The sequence below is a fragment of the Panthera tigris genome, chromosome B1 (assembly GCF_018350195.1).
Source record: "Panthera tigris isolate Pti1 chromosome B1, P.tigris_Pti1_mat1.1, whole genome shotgun sequence".
NCBI lineage: Eukaryota > Metazoa > Chordata > Mammalia > Carnivora > Felidae > Panthera > Panthera tigris.
Window position 1 is genome coordinate 132338021 of NC_056663.1, and position 15247 is coordinate 132353267.

The 15247-nt window shown below is 39.2% G+C and overlaps 1 protein-coding gene and 1 non-coding gene across 2 annotated transcripts; both read right to left on the reverse strand.

Moving 5' to 3' along the window:
* Nucleotides 1–8830: 8830 nt before the first annotated feature.
* LOC102962002 (dentin sialophosphoprotein) lies at nt 8831–14500 on the reverse strand. The gene is made up of 4 exons (XM_007074815.2): nt 14450–14500; nt 12732–12818; nt 11607–12596; nt 8831–11131 (listed from the first exon to the last, which is right to left on the reverse strand). Exons 1-4 carry the CDS (start codon nt 14498–14500, stop codon nt 8831–8833), a joined length of 3429 nt encoding a protein of 1142 aa, XP_007074877.2.
* On the reverse strand, nt 13629–13732 carry LOC122238209. The gene has a single exon (XR_006217170.1). It is a non-coding gene; the product is annotated as a U6 spliceosomal RNA (small nuclear RNA).
* Nucleotides 14501–15247: the final 747 nt, after the last annotated feature.

A 15247-nucleotide genomic window follows, 5' to 3' on the forward strand; every position in this document is an offset into this window, starting at 1 on the left:
ACACTCCCAAAAAATAAATATATTGTCTCCAAAATCCAAAGAGGCCCGTTGCACCTTGTGCCTCTTTCTTAGTTGTAGGAAGGGCCAGATTCAACAGTTTACCTTTCATCTTAGAAGGGATATCTCAACATGCCTCATACCACTGAACCCCCAGAAAGTCCACAGAAGTAAAAGGCCCCTGAATTTTAGTTAAGATTTATGTCTCACTTTCTAACATGCAAATATATTACCAGTAAATCTAGAGTAGTTTCTACTTACTGGGTCCAGTCAGCAGAATCTCTTGAGTTGCATCAGCGTAATAGACCAATGTGAAGTCTTCTAGAAGGCACAAGCAATCAAAATTCCTACAAAGTAAATTATGACATAGGGCTGGAAAGTTGATAGGTATAGTGAAGATAAAAAGTGAAGGTGTGTTACTGCTTTGCCAGCTGAAAGTAAACTGCTTCTGGTGGTTTTTATGGATAGAGATGGAGATAAAGGCATTTGCCAGATTGGTGCTGCATACCAAGTACCAGCAGATGTGTTAATCTGCACAAGCAATGAAACCACATCTGGTATAAAACCACATCTGGTATGGCAGCTGAAGTTGGAGTCACCACCAACTTTATAGTTGCACAGGGATGTGGTGGGAATCACCACCCTTGCATCTTTCAAGTCTGTGATGGTGGCACTAACCTCTGTAATCTTCCAGGGATTCAGTATCACTTTTGATTTACTATTTTCCTAAGTAGAGTCAGTTCTAATGCTTCCACTGGACTTTCTCACTATAAAAGCCCTCACTCTACAGGTCAGGAAACCAGTGTGGGGATTCTGCCATCTGTTAGTATGTTTACTCCAGTTACTCATTTTGCAACTGGGGATATAATCAGAGAATGAGTTTGAGGACCTAGTGGACCCACTATGAGATGGACCAGAGCTAATTGTTCACCTGACCTCCATTAGCCCCTTCTCTGACTGGTAAGCCACAGTGGCATTTTGAGTCTCCTAGAATTAGTGTCAGTTTAGAGCCAGTGTCCTGTAGTCCCCACAATATCTCATTGCTTTATTTTCCCCAGTGATGTACAGGCCTGGTAAAAGGCTATAGGCCCCTTTGGGGAAGATTAGAGGAAAGATCAACAGTATAAGTTTCTGGTAGTGTATTTAAGGTCCTTCCTCAAGGAGTTCTAGATCTATAAACAGTTTCAAGTCTGGGAATTGATTGAGGGACTGTAAATCTTTGTTTTTATTATTTGAATTAGACTTTTGACATAGAATTTTTATGCTTATACAGACAAAGAATTTATTAGGCTCACCATCAGTTTCACTTCTAGGAGCACCATGATTAACTAGCCAATACCATACATCTATACAAGTCAGACAATTTCAGTTGCTATTTTGACTTTGCTATCCAATACAGTAACCATACCCACCTTACCTTTGGCAGTTGAGTGCCACCATTTGACCCCTGCCACCTTAGGGATCCAGTTATCTTCATTGCATTTAGGCTTCAAATTGAATAGCTGAGATTCCCACTGTAAGGTCTGGCTTATAGATAAGAGCAATCGTGGAGCTTTTCAGTGATGCTGGGGCTTCCCTAAAAAATGTATTTCTCAAAGTATTGATGAGAGTTATGTCTTCTAGATTCTCCAAGTATAGGCAAGTAGATCTTAAATGACAAATCCACTCTAAAATTTCAATCTCCCTGAAATCCCTTCCTCTACATCAAATCAAGAGAGGTCAGGCATTTCCAATTCACTCACGGTTTGCCACCTTTTGGTCCATGTTTCAATCAACCAACAAGTCAGACTCTTAGAGCACTTTCTAACTCATTGAACTGCAATATTAAATGTAGAATCTCTGCTTAGCCTATATCAATAACTTCGGCCTGATTCAACTTTATGTTCCTTCTGCTATTATCCCACATCCTTAATATCCATTCCCAAATATTTCCTGGATTTATGCTTATATAAATACAATGAAAATGAATTACTAGAAAAATGATCACACTTGGATTTCATGGCAATGTCACATTGCTATAAATTGCTTATTCTCAATTCCTGCCCTTCTAAAGTCTAACAAAACAGTTTACACGTTGTAACTACTCCACTGGCCAGGTTTTGATTAGCATTGATGTGGATACTGTAAACACCTATAAGTGGATAAGATTATTTCAAAGTTCTAAAAAGTTAAAGTTGTCAATGGTGTTGCCAAAGCTCTAGCTATAGACATCCTGGATTGGGACATTTCTCCATCAAACACTCCTCTGAAGATAAGTAAAAGAGGTAAGGAAGAAGACATTTAACCAAATTTATGTATTCACAACAGTAATATTACTGAGCTATTCCTTACCTATCTGATAAGTTGAGAGTAAATTTACTTATCAACAGCCATTTTGTTTTAAGGTGGCAGTCTTTTTCTGAAGCCTAGAGCCATGAAGCATAATGTGGATTTTTTTTTTCTGATTGTTTTTGTAGGAGTTTTCCTATCTTGTTTATCCTGGGTCTAGTCAGAATGGAAAAGAGGACTATGATAAGATTCTCTGGCTGAACAAAATGGCTGCATTTCTTTAACTACTTTCTTGAAAGTGAAATTCAATCCTAACAACTGGCAGATAATGACTGATGACAATTTGAGTACCAAAAGATAAAACCCAGAACCAGTATAAACATCAGTCTTTTAACTGTTCTTCAGACAAACCAAAAAAGGCGAGGAGACATACGTAAAAAATTAATACTCAAACCTCAGAAACCTAGAGTTAGAGAGATTTCTGAGAAGAAAACATCTACAGAGTTAGTGCACAACAATTTGACCTCCAGAAGAGGCCTCAAGTTCAGTTAGAGATGAGAACTGTTAACTACCAGAACTCAAACAATTGAAGGCCTCTAATAGCTAAATGGAGGAGACAGAGCGTAGATCTCCCTGTCTCCATGAGGCAGTGAGAAATGGCAGTGGAGAAGTGCCATGTTGCAGGATTTAAACGGGGTAATTTGTGTGCAAAACACTGGGACTCAGAGGAAATAACAGTGTGTGTTCAGGGTACAAAGAGTAATCAGCAAAAAAAGAAGCAGAAATCATAGGAGTGATGTAAAGTCCAAAGGTGGTGATATAGGGGTGCCTGGGTGGCTCCAAGTCAGTTAAGTGTCTGACTTTGGCTCAGGTCATGATCTCAGGGTTCATGAGTTCAAGCCCCGCGTTGGTCTCCATGCTGACAGCTCAGAGCCTGGAGCCTACTTTGAGTTCTATGTCTCCCTCTCTCTCTGCCACTCCCCCACTTGTACTCTGTCTCTGTCTCTCTCTCTCAAAAATAAATAAAACATTAAAAAAATTTTTTTTTATTCAAAGGTGGTGATGTAGAATGGGAATATTTAAAGAGCAGTCAGCCATTGAGAGTAGGGAAAAGGCTAGCAAGATAAGCAGAGTCTTGGTTTTAGCAGAGATATACCTTCTAAGATGGTAAAAATTAGCTTGGGCTGGAAAGAGTAGACACAGATAAAGCCAGCTGAAAAATTAACAGAAAAAAAAATCTCACTCTCAAGGACACTGTAAAATGACATAACAACCCTCTACTGTGAGTTACTTCTGCTTTATTAATCTCTGAGAAACTTTGTTCCCTAAAATTATAGATTATTAGAGACTCCGGTATTTAAAATTATATCAATAAAATTAAAAAAAAAAACACTCTTGTCTGAAGGGTCTGAGGCCCTTGGACACAGAGAATCATTCTCAATTTACAGCCTAGATGCAGAGGTTCAGATAAGAGGTTTCTGAATACAGCAGTCCACATCTATCTTACCTGCACTTTCCAAGGACACCAGAGCCTGGGTCTACTTCACACTCCCGACCTGATGATGAATCCTTTAGCCACAATCCTGCTTTGCTTTGAGCCTCTTAAACACTGTTTCATTTAAATATCACCTAAATTTCACCCTTTCCCAAGATCCTGTAATAGTTCGTTCTTTTTCTTTGTTTGCCAAGATACTGGAGTTTGCTCTTATATTCAGTGTCCTTCCTCACATGGGGTCAGTAAGCCTCATTGTGTCAGACAACAGGTTCGCTGGTGATCTTAGGCTGATTGGGCTAGGACAGTTCTGGTCAGTATACTAGAATGTGAGGAGAAAGCTATGCAGAAGCCCAGTTAGAAGGATTAAAGGGGATTGCCATTTGGGGATGACGAAAGAGTCTGCTTACTGGAATTGGGATATTCGGATAATATTGACAAGAAGTAAATGTGCTTTGGTGCCAAGTGTTGGTCTGTTACAGCCTAAGTATTTTCTGCCTTCAGTTCAGGTTGGTCTGAAGATAGGGAGATGAAGTTGGGATAGCAAGGAAAGATTCAGTGGATTCAAGTGAGGAAAGTACCAGGGAATCGGAGCTGGGTCCCAGCTAGTTGCAGCTGAAAGGTGGGAGCAGGGGGAAAGGGCCATGATATAAGCTCAAGCCTGGCAGTCCCTGACTGTGGGGTTTGCCTGGGGCCTCACACAGGGAGACACCCAGGAACTAAATTCTGCAAATGACAAAGCATTTCCTTGCCACAATTTCTTCATCTCTTTGAAGAGAAAACTACTAGGGAGGAAAAGAAGGAAAGGGTAAAAGAAGATGGCATATAGCCAGTGGCAAAGCCCAAAATAATGGACTTGGGAGTAAGAGAAGCACCTTCTGAGAAAGCTCTCTGTAAATACAGTGTTTCAGCAGAGCTGGGACTGTGCTAACTACTAGAAAACACACAGAGTCCAACATATTGTGATCTTTACACTTTAGACTGTTTTTCTGAGCTATATGAGAGCCTTGTAGGAATTTGACTTCTGTTTTTTAGCATATGAACCCAAGGTCCCTGTGCAGAGGGAGGGAGTTGGGAACATCTTGTTGTTGACTTGTTTCGTCCTCTAGAGGATTTGCTTGCAAGCAGCAGTGAATGGACCACTGTGAGAACACAATGATATTTTCATCTATGACTGAACTATTCTATTCTGTTCCTGCTCCTTTTAGGGAGAGGAAAATTGTTCCTAGCTATTTTGGTCCAAAATTTTTCAGAACTTCCATTACAAACCGTAAAGCAATTTTGACTTCTGGGAAATCCCTTTTCAGTTAATAATTTAAAATGTATTTATATGGGTAGTATGACTCTCTAAAGGTTATCTTTTTATAATCTTTTTTAAGGTTATATTTTATAAACAAACAAAACCCTTATTGCATTCCCTGATTTGTGGTGTGAGCAGGTGTGGAAGGAATTCCTAGGTTAAGTGGAGAGGATAAAATGATTGCTGAGAGCCAATTTTAAGGTCGTTCATCTTCAGTCAGATACAAAATAACCCATGCCACCAAAAAGAAATCTTGAATCCTCAGCAAAGTCACCATCACTTCCATGATAGCCTCTTGTTGAAAAGATGACAGTGTTACCTCGGGTCTTTTACTGTAGCACAAATAAATCCAAAAACCTATCCCCCTACCACCATTCTTCCCACCCCCTATACATACACCACTATTTCTTTCTTTCTTATTAGACCACTGCTTAAAAAGTGGGGAAGAAACTTACAGGTTTGTAAAGAGAAAAGTGAATGTGAAAAGTGAATATGAAATGACTTCTAGCAGCAATAATGTTTTATAATGCTTCTCTAAACCAATGGCTTTCAAATCTTTTTTTTTTACTACAGCGAGTCAGAATGATATTTTAAATCATGTCTTAGTGTATGCATACTTAGACATATTGTGTGTGTATGCATGTAGAGGCAAATATTGTTAGGTTTCATAAAACACTACCTATAATGCTCTTAAATTTTTCCTTTTTATTCTTTCATTTTACAAAATGTAAGGCATGAGTCACTAAATTGATTTCATGACCTAAGTAAAAAGTAATTTAAAAAATACTGCTCCCATGGGCAATATTAGCAGATAGCTTATTAATCTTATTCCAGAAAATAACACAAAACAGATATTGTTTTCTAATATCAGACTTCTTATATTCAAAGGATCTACTCTTGAGACATCCTTTTAGAGGGTCACCTTTATTTTTGCCTCAAAGTTCCAGAGGTCAATGTAGATATTATATAAGAAAATCAGGATCATAGTCTTCCTTCACTATTTTTGACATCAGCCCTAGATTCTGAGCATCTCCTTTATCCCCCATATACTTCTCAAGGTGAAGTCTTTATAAGAACTGGTTGGGAATTTATCCAGCTTGAGCTATTAACCTAGGCTATTTCCCTGCAGGGACTCTCGTACCAGAAATGCTTAGGACGTGATTCAAAAAAAGAGACAGATTAAATATCTATGGCAGTTCAAAAAATGAAATACAACACAACTATGGGGGAAAAAGTTGTCAATCTCTGTGCTGTGAGCCAATATTCAAGGCATACTCTTAGGTTAAAAAGAGTAATACAAGCACACTGTGTATAATAGACTTCCATGTGTTTTTAAAAGGGAAACATACATGGCACACCTGGGCGGCTCAATCGAGTGAGCAGCTAACTCTTGATTTCAACTCAGGTCCTGATCCCAGGGTCATGGGATGGAGCTCAGTATCAGACTGAGTGTTGAGCCTGCTTAAGATTCTCTATCTCCCTCTGCCCATCTTCCCCACTCACATGCTCTCTCTCTCTGTCTCAAAAAAAAAAAAAAAAAAAAAAAGAGGGGAGGGAACATGGGTGTTTATATACATAGAATATTTCTGGAAAGTTTCACAAGTTATTAGTAATGGGAATTGCCTCAAGGAAGAGAAGTAGAGGACTAGGAATCTGGGATGAGGAAGATTTAATATATTTATACCTTTTCATAGTGTTTGAAATTTTTATTTTGTGCATATACTTGTTATTTTTTCAATTAAAAATAGCTAAATCTTCAAAATGTGATGTAAGGAGTAAGGACTTGTAAACCCATTAAGATTAAGGGAGTTTTCCTTGTGAATAGTCACATAAATAGAGGTTTATTGTAACACCAAAATTAATTCTCTTTAATTTACATATCTTGTATAATTTACAAAGAGTTTCACATCCATTGCCTGACTTAATGCTCATAACAACCTTTAAAAATAGGTGAGACAGGTACTAGAAGCCACACTTTACAAATTAAAAAAAGACAAAAAGCTGAAGCCTAAAGGAATTAAAAATCTAGAACATGTTTTAAGGAAAGAAGTTTGGAGTCATTTACATGATTATAATATAGTAGGGACTTGAAATGTTACAGTACTATGAGTATGAATAGTTTATGAATAGTAGTATTTTTAAATCCTTCAACAGTATTCCTTGTAATGCTGATCTCACCTAAGAAACTCTTACATTAAAGGAGAAAGAAGGTGGAAACAAAACCTACTGAAACTCTATAAAATATGCATAATATTAGGAAATAAATTGTCAAATGATGACTGGTTGAAAATTAGCATCAAAGAAGTTTCATTCAGAACTTTGCTACTAGATTTTTACCTTTGATTAGACAAATCTAAAAATAATTGCCTAAATGAAAAAGAGGGAAGTTACAAATCATCGGTACTAAGTCTTGAAGAATACCTTAAAGGTCTATGGCTATGTTTATTGCATCTCCCAGTATTCCTGAACAATCTCAATTTACACCTCCTGTCCCCAAGTGACTATTGATAGCACCCCCTTCACTTTCAAACATTTCCTAGCTTGGGTGATAAATTCTGTCTCCACCCTCTTAAATAGCACACTTTAGTTGCATACATCTTTGAGATCCTCATGTTGCAGGGTTTGGGCTTTACCTCGAAACTAAGAATTACCCTCATTCATGCAAAAGTAGAACAATCCATGCTCAGATTATAGTTGCATATATGACTCTCAAAGAAGAGTAATTTCCAAAGCATTACCTACCAGCAACTGTTGGCTTTATTAAAGAGATTAACAGTGAGAAGGGAGTCTCAGGGTCTGATCTGAGAGTTTAGACATGTAGGGGTTTAAAAGGGAAATGTGAACCAAGTTTGACTTGGTGAGACTGAAGTAGAAAAATGCTAATTCCACTTAACAGAGCTCTGAACATAGAGTTCAAAAAGTGAACCCGCTCTTAAGAGTCCTTCATTCATGTATCATTTATTTATTAATATTTGGAGAGTGCTACTGGAGGCAAGACACTGTTCTAAGTACTGCATCAATTTTGTCAATAGTTTAAGGAACATTATGCTAAATTTCCAGTGCTTTGCAGGAATGAAATACTGTACATCAGATTTTGTTATGTAAATCAGCCTCTGAATTATTTTCTGACTAGCACTCTTTAAATTTTTTCTAATTTGTAATTATTCCATTCAATAATGAGATAGATTATTCCCATGGTCCAGATAGGTTCAGTTGTTGCTGCATTTCTTATTCATGTTACAAGTTTATTTCTTCCTTAGAACAAGCAAATGAATGCGTAGCCAAGCTGAATATCATGGTAACAGCATCTTTTACTCAGCAGTAAGCAGACCATCTATCCAGAATGTATAATTACTGAAAGATTAAAGCAATGCCACAGGTTGTTTTTAAGATGTGTTTACTTGCTACATTCCCTGAAGCACTTGGCATTTAAATTAAAGTTATCATGTAGTACGTGATTACTTGAGGTTTCTATGTAAAGTATTAAAGAATATTTTAATTGTTCTTTTATGTTTAGATATGTACTTTTAACAGAATCTTTTCAGAATGTGTTTTAACATGCACGTACCAAAGATCATGCATTCAGATTCTCTCCTGAGGGTGTGGGAACTTGGTTCCAAATCTGACAATTTGACTATTTCTCTCACTGTTTCTGTGAATGTTTACATCTTTTGTTTATGTCTCCCCTTTCTTTCCTTCCTTAGAAATCTTCATTTCCTGTAAATTACTCACTAGACTTTTCAAAAAAAAATCTTGTGGGTTTTTATTTTGTTCTAATCATCACTGGTTGAGTGATTACTGTCACTGCCTTCACTGTCACTATCACTGTCACCTCCATTGTTGCCATTACCAGCCTTGCTCTTGCTGTGACTGTCATCACTACTATCAGATGCACTGTCACTGCTGTCACTGTCACTGCTATCACTGCTGTCACTGCTATCACTGCTGTTGCTGTCACTGCTGTCACTGTTGCTGTCGCTGTCACTGCTGTCACTGTCACTGCTGTCGCTGCTATCACTGTTGTCACTGTCACTATCACTGCTGTCGCTGCTGTCACTGTCACTGCTGTCGCTGCTATCACTGTTGTCACTGTCACTACTATCACTGCTGTCGCTGCTGTCACTGTCACTGCTGTCACTGCTGTCACTGCTGTCACTGCTGTCACTGCTGTCGCTGTCACTGCTGTCACTGCTATCACTATCTGATTTGCTGTTGCTGCTGTCACTGCTATCTGATTTACTGTCACTATCACTGCTGTCACTATCTGATTTGCTATTGCTGCTGTCACTGCTGTCCGATTTACTGTCACTATCACTGCTGTCACTACTATCTGATTTGCTATTGCCGCTGTCACTACTGTCTGATTTACTATCACTGTCACTGCTGTCACTACTATCTGATTTACTGTCACTACTGTCACTGCTATCACTGCTGTCACTACTGTCACTGCTGTCACTGCTGTCTGATTTGCTGTCACTGCTGTTGCTACTGTCACTGCTGTCACTGCCATCTGATTTGCTGTCGCTACTGTCACTGCTGTCACTGCTGTCTGACTTGCTGTCACTGCTGTCACTACTGTCACTGCTATCACTGCTGTCACTGCTGTCTGATTTGCTGTCACTGCTGTCACTGTCACTGCTGTCACTGCCATCTGATTTGCTGTCGCTACTGTCACTGCTGTCACTGCTGTCACTGCTGTCTGATTTGCTGTCACTACTGTCACTGCTGTCACTGCTGTCGCTGCTATCTGATTTGCTGTCGCTACTGTCACTGCTGTCACTGCTGTCGCTGCTGTCTGATTTGCTGTCGCTACTGTCACTGCTATCACTGCTGTCACTGCTGTCTGATTTGCTGTCGCTACTGTCACTGCTGTCACTGCTGTCTGATTTGCTGTCACTGCTGTCACTACTGTCACTGCTGTCACTGCTGTCACTGCTGTCACTGCTGTCTGATTTGCTGTCACTGCTGTCGCTACTGTCACTGCTATCACTGCTGTCACTGCTGTCTGATTTGCTGTCACTGCTGTCGCTACTGTCACTGCTGTCACTACTATTACTACTGTCACTACTGTCGCTGCTGTCTGACTTGCTGTCACTGCTGTCACTACTGTCACTGCTGTCGCTGCTATCTGATTTGCTGTCGCTACTGTCACTACTGTCACTGCTGTCGCTGCTGTCGCTGCTGTCACTGCTGTCTGACTTGCTGTCACTGCTGTCACTGCTGCCTGACTTGCTGTCACTGCTGTCACTACTGTCACTGCTATCACTGCTGCCTGACTTGCTGTCACTGCTGTCACTACTGTCACTACTATCGCTGCTGTCGCTGCTGTCACTACTGTCACTGCTATCACTACTGTCTGACTTGCTGTCACTGCTGTCGCTACTGTCACTGCTGTCACTGCTGTCGCTACTGTCACTGCTGTCACTATCACTGCTGTCGCTGCTATCACTGCTGTCACTATCACTACTGTCACTACTATCACTGCTGTTGCTGCTGTCACTACTGTCACTGCTGTCGCTGCTGTCACTACTGTCACTGCTGTCACTACTGTCTGATTTATCTTTGCTGCTGTCTGGTTTGCCATTGTCATTGCTCCCATTGTTACCGTTGCCATTACTGTCACTATCGTTAGCATCTGATGTGCTGTCACTGTCATCATCATCTCCTCCGTTTGAGTCACTGTCATTGCCATTATCTTTTGATTCATCAGAGTCATAACCAGGATCTCCTCGGCTATCACTGTTATTGTCACCTTCAGAATTGACATCATCATTATCATTAGACTCATCACTGCTGTTGGGATCGTCTCCTTGCATGGATTCATCATCAAACTCATAACTGTCATATCCATCACTAGTACTCTCACTACCTGTTTTGCTGTGTGCAACCTTATTTCCGGGTTCTGATTTCTGACCAGGTCCTTGTATGTTGTCAATCTCTCCTGGTGTCTTGACGTTTCCTTTGCCCATGACCATTACATGTTGTCTTTTACCCTCTTTAGCTTCACTAACTTTCCCAGCTTCTTTGGTAATATTGTTTCTGTTGCCACTATTGGGACCTTCAATTTCTATTCCCTGTGGAAATATGGAGAAAAGAATGATTGGTTAGTTGGTGTTATGCTGCCAAACTGCATTGGTCTGAGGAAGACTGGGGAAGGTAACCAGAGGAACAGAAGTTCAGCTTCCAATACTTCATAAACTTCTATTTGTGAAAATGTGCTTTATTCACGTGAGAGAACTCTGGTATTTAGATTATAAAACAACCCGTTTGCATTTTTACTCAGTAGGAACTTGTGTGAACAGTTACATGGTGAATCAGTTATTTAGTATTAGACTTGTAAAATTGTAGTCAAATTTTCAGAAGTATCTGCTTTTAAAAATTGTTCTGTATCAAAGTCTAGTAAGAACTCTAACTTTCCCATTAAATATTCACGTAGCTTAGGTGCAAAAAGAGATGAACGCCTATTACGACTTATTTTTATGTTACCGTCAGTGAATGGAGAGGGACAATTTAAACTGCCATTGAAAGAAGTCAGTTTCACAAACTAACCTTATCTTGGCTCTTCCCAATAGCACTTGGCTCTGATTCATCAGTGATTTTCTTTTCCACAGCTTTGTTTTCTCTGTGATTGGGTATTTGCATGTCTTCTATTATTTGGCTATCTTTATTTTTGGGAATACCATCAGAATCCTCCTCACTCTTGGAAGTGTTGTCTCCATCGATGCCATGGGGATCTTCTTTGTCTTCAGGGTCATCATCTTCACTACTAATTGAATTTTGACCTAAGCTATTATCATTATCTTCTTTTCCATGAGGCTGACCCTCTTGGCCCTTGCTGTTACCAGTGTTCTCTTTTCCATTCCCGGTTTCTTCACCTTCATCATCACCAGAGCCTTTGTCTTCATCCTCCTCTGCTCCATTCCCACTAGGACTCCCTTCAGAATTATCCAGACCAGCATCTTCTCCATTGCCAGCTCCACTTCCCCCTGGTGTTACTCCTTCCTGATTCCCATTTCTCTCACCTTCTCTCTGAGGTGTTATTTCACTTGTATTACCTTCATTTCCACAGGAATTCCTATTTATTTCATCCTCATGGGCTGTACTGTTATTGCTTCCATCTATTTGATGTCCATCTTCTTGGACAACAGTGGCATCCTCACTCTGACTTGCATCTCCAACATCTCCATTGTTTGAATTCTTATCAGTTTTTCTATTAACATTGGTCCCATTTACAATTCCAGCATTGTCGAGAATGCTTACTTGTCCCCCAATGCCATTTGCTGTGGTGCTACCTTCTTTTCCATGTATCCCATCATAACCATATGTTTCTGGTTTTCCTGTGACCCCATTTTGATCTTCAATATTCCCCTCTTCATTTACTAACATGGAATGTGTAGAGGAACTTTTCCCTCCTACTTCTGCCCACTCAGAGCCATTTTTTTCTCCTTTGTAACCATCTTCAGCATACTGTTGCCTTCCTCTTTCATTTTCATGGGGGACACTACCTTCTTTGTTGGTGTCATTGACATTTAACTCATCCTGGAGAAGAGAAACAATTCCAAGTAAGTTGTAGATATCATCTTGAAGCACAACGAACTGAAAAGATGAGCATCAGTTTTCTGGAAGTTAATAGAATTTTAAGAACAGCTTAGAAACACATTTTATATCTTATACCTGTATTGGCACTTTTGCTTTCTCTAGAAGTTTTACATTCACAGATTTGTCAACAGCATGTCTCTCCAGTGGCTTGATTTGAGGAACCTACCAAAATGAAAATATTGGAAACTGAAAACATTCTGATTTTGTGTCCATGCATGCATGCACACATGCATGTGTGCACACACACAGACACACGTTTTCCCCTAAATAAAGAAAAAAATATAGAACACAAAAGCCAAAGTGTGATCTAATCAGGTAGAAAACAAAAGTGGTTTGTTTCATAGTTTATGTAGAATTTTAACTGGGCATACAGGTAATTTTCACAATGGTATTACCAATTTTATTGAAGTACTAACCAGACTACTTATCTCAGGAGAATTGTCTTTTATAAAAATGAGGAGATAGACCTGTGGTGTTTCTGTACAAGCCTCCCACACTAGCACAAGACCCACCTTAAGTATAATCCTGGCCAAAACCTCCAAGAAAATAGCAGGTCTGACAAGAGCCAGGGCAGAAACAAAAGCTAGTAATATGCTACTTCTGTGTCCTTCAGGAGTACATTTGATAGTTGAGAAAAATCTCAACTACATAAATACCAATGTGCTTGATATTATGAAAACATACCAAAATGTTAACCTTAGCAGCTGGCTAATACAATTACAAATGGTTTAATTTTCCTAACTTTTTCCTTCTTGGTGTTTATCTGTATATTCCAAATTTTCCCCAAGGAGCATTAAAAAAAGTATATGAGTGAAACATTTTCTCCTATGTTGAAAAAAATCAGATTTTTTCCTGTTTTCATTTCTTGAAAATCTCCTAAATAATGCAGGCTTCATTGATATTAGAATGAAATTGATAGGGCATGAGCAAAGATGGCTAAAGTCTCCATGACTTTTGGGCATTGAATGTAAATTAATCTGAATGAATTTTACAAATTTGTGTGTTATCCTTGTACAGGGTCCATGCTAATCTTCTCTTTATTGTTCCAATTTTACTATACATGCTACTGAAGGTATTACAATCTGAATGAATTTTATTCTAATTTTTTTAACATTTATTCATTTTTGAGAGACAGAGAAACAGAGCTTGAGTGGGGGAGGGGCAGAGAGAGAGGGAGATACAGAATCTGAAGCAGGCTCCAGGCTCTGAGCTGTCAGCACAGAGCCCGACACAGGGCCGGAACTCAGAATGGTGAGATCATGACCTGAGCCGAAACTGGATGCTCAGCTGACTGAGCCACCCAGGTGCCCCTAATTTGAATGAATTTTAAAAGTAATAATCCGGGGTACCTGGGTGGCTCAGTCGGTTAAGTGTCCAACTTCAGCTCAAGTCATGATCTCACGGTTTGTGAGTTCGAGCCCCATGTCAGGCTCTATGCTGACACCTTGCTCAGACCCTGGAGCCTGCTTCTGATTCTGTCTCCCCCTCTCTGCCCCTCCAGTGCCTATGCTCTGTCTCTCTCATGTCTCTCAATAATAAATAAACGTTAAAAAAAACAATTAAAAGTAATAATCCATCTGACAAGACATGAGTTTCAATTTGAGTAATGGGAGCATGAATTGGAGTGCATATTTGGATTTGTGAAGACCCCCAAAAATATCTTGTTAAAGTCTTTCATGCAAATCTAGATATTTAGACACAACTTATCTGTAAAATCTTAAATATATATTATTTGATGGTAGGTTAAAAGAGATAGGAAGGTAAGGAGAGTTTTCTGAGGAACACATACTTACTGGAATGGCCCATGCTGCTGACCAAATGCAAAAATATATAATTATCTTCATTTTCTTTAGGAATATTAACCTGTTTTTAAAGAAAAAAAATAACAGCATGAAATTACTTATAAAGCAAAAGATGATAACCAATAATAATAAGGTATTATTTTGGTCAAGAAGCATTTGACTTTTTCCTGGGCAAGAAGAAGGTTATGACAACTCAGTGTTCCAGAACATATCTGGAATGTTCACAGAGTCATACAGGCAGCATCATCAGGCTTAGCACTGAGGTCGCTAACTAGATTTTTTTCTGCCTATGCCAATGAAGGGACAGAGCTGTGTAGTTGCAAAGGGCATAACCATAACTTTTTCTTGCTGTTCTTGATGGTAATAACATTTCTTCTGAATAGTTTTATTTAAGTATTAACTAAATCTAAGATTATGCTTAAAGGATGAATTATTTATCATCCCCACACCAAATCCATACAAGTGGCAATAGTAGACTGTAAAAGAAAGAACTTTGTAGCATCAAGGAGCCTTGGCTAGTGGAAGGAACATGGAGTTTGGATTTAGGGACCTGGGTTCAAGTTCTGCCTTTGCTACTTGATGTGTGAGCTTGAGAAATTTAAATAGGTTTATTAAACCTTTATTTCCTCCATCTGGGATAATAATACCTGTGCTTTAGGATTATCCCAATTACCTTAGCAGAAGAATCTTCTCTGAGAAGCATTCTCTGACTCAAAGTCAAAGGGCATTTGATGTCTCTATCCTCTTTACGCCTAGTAGCTTCTGCAAACTTCACTGGTAGCATATTGT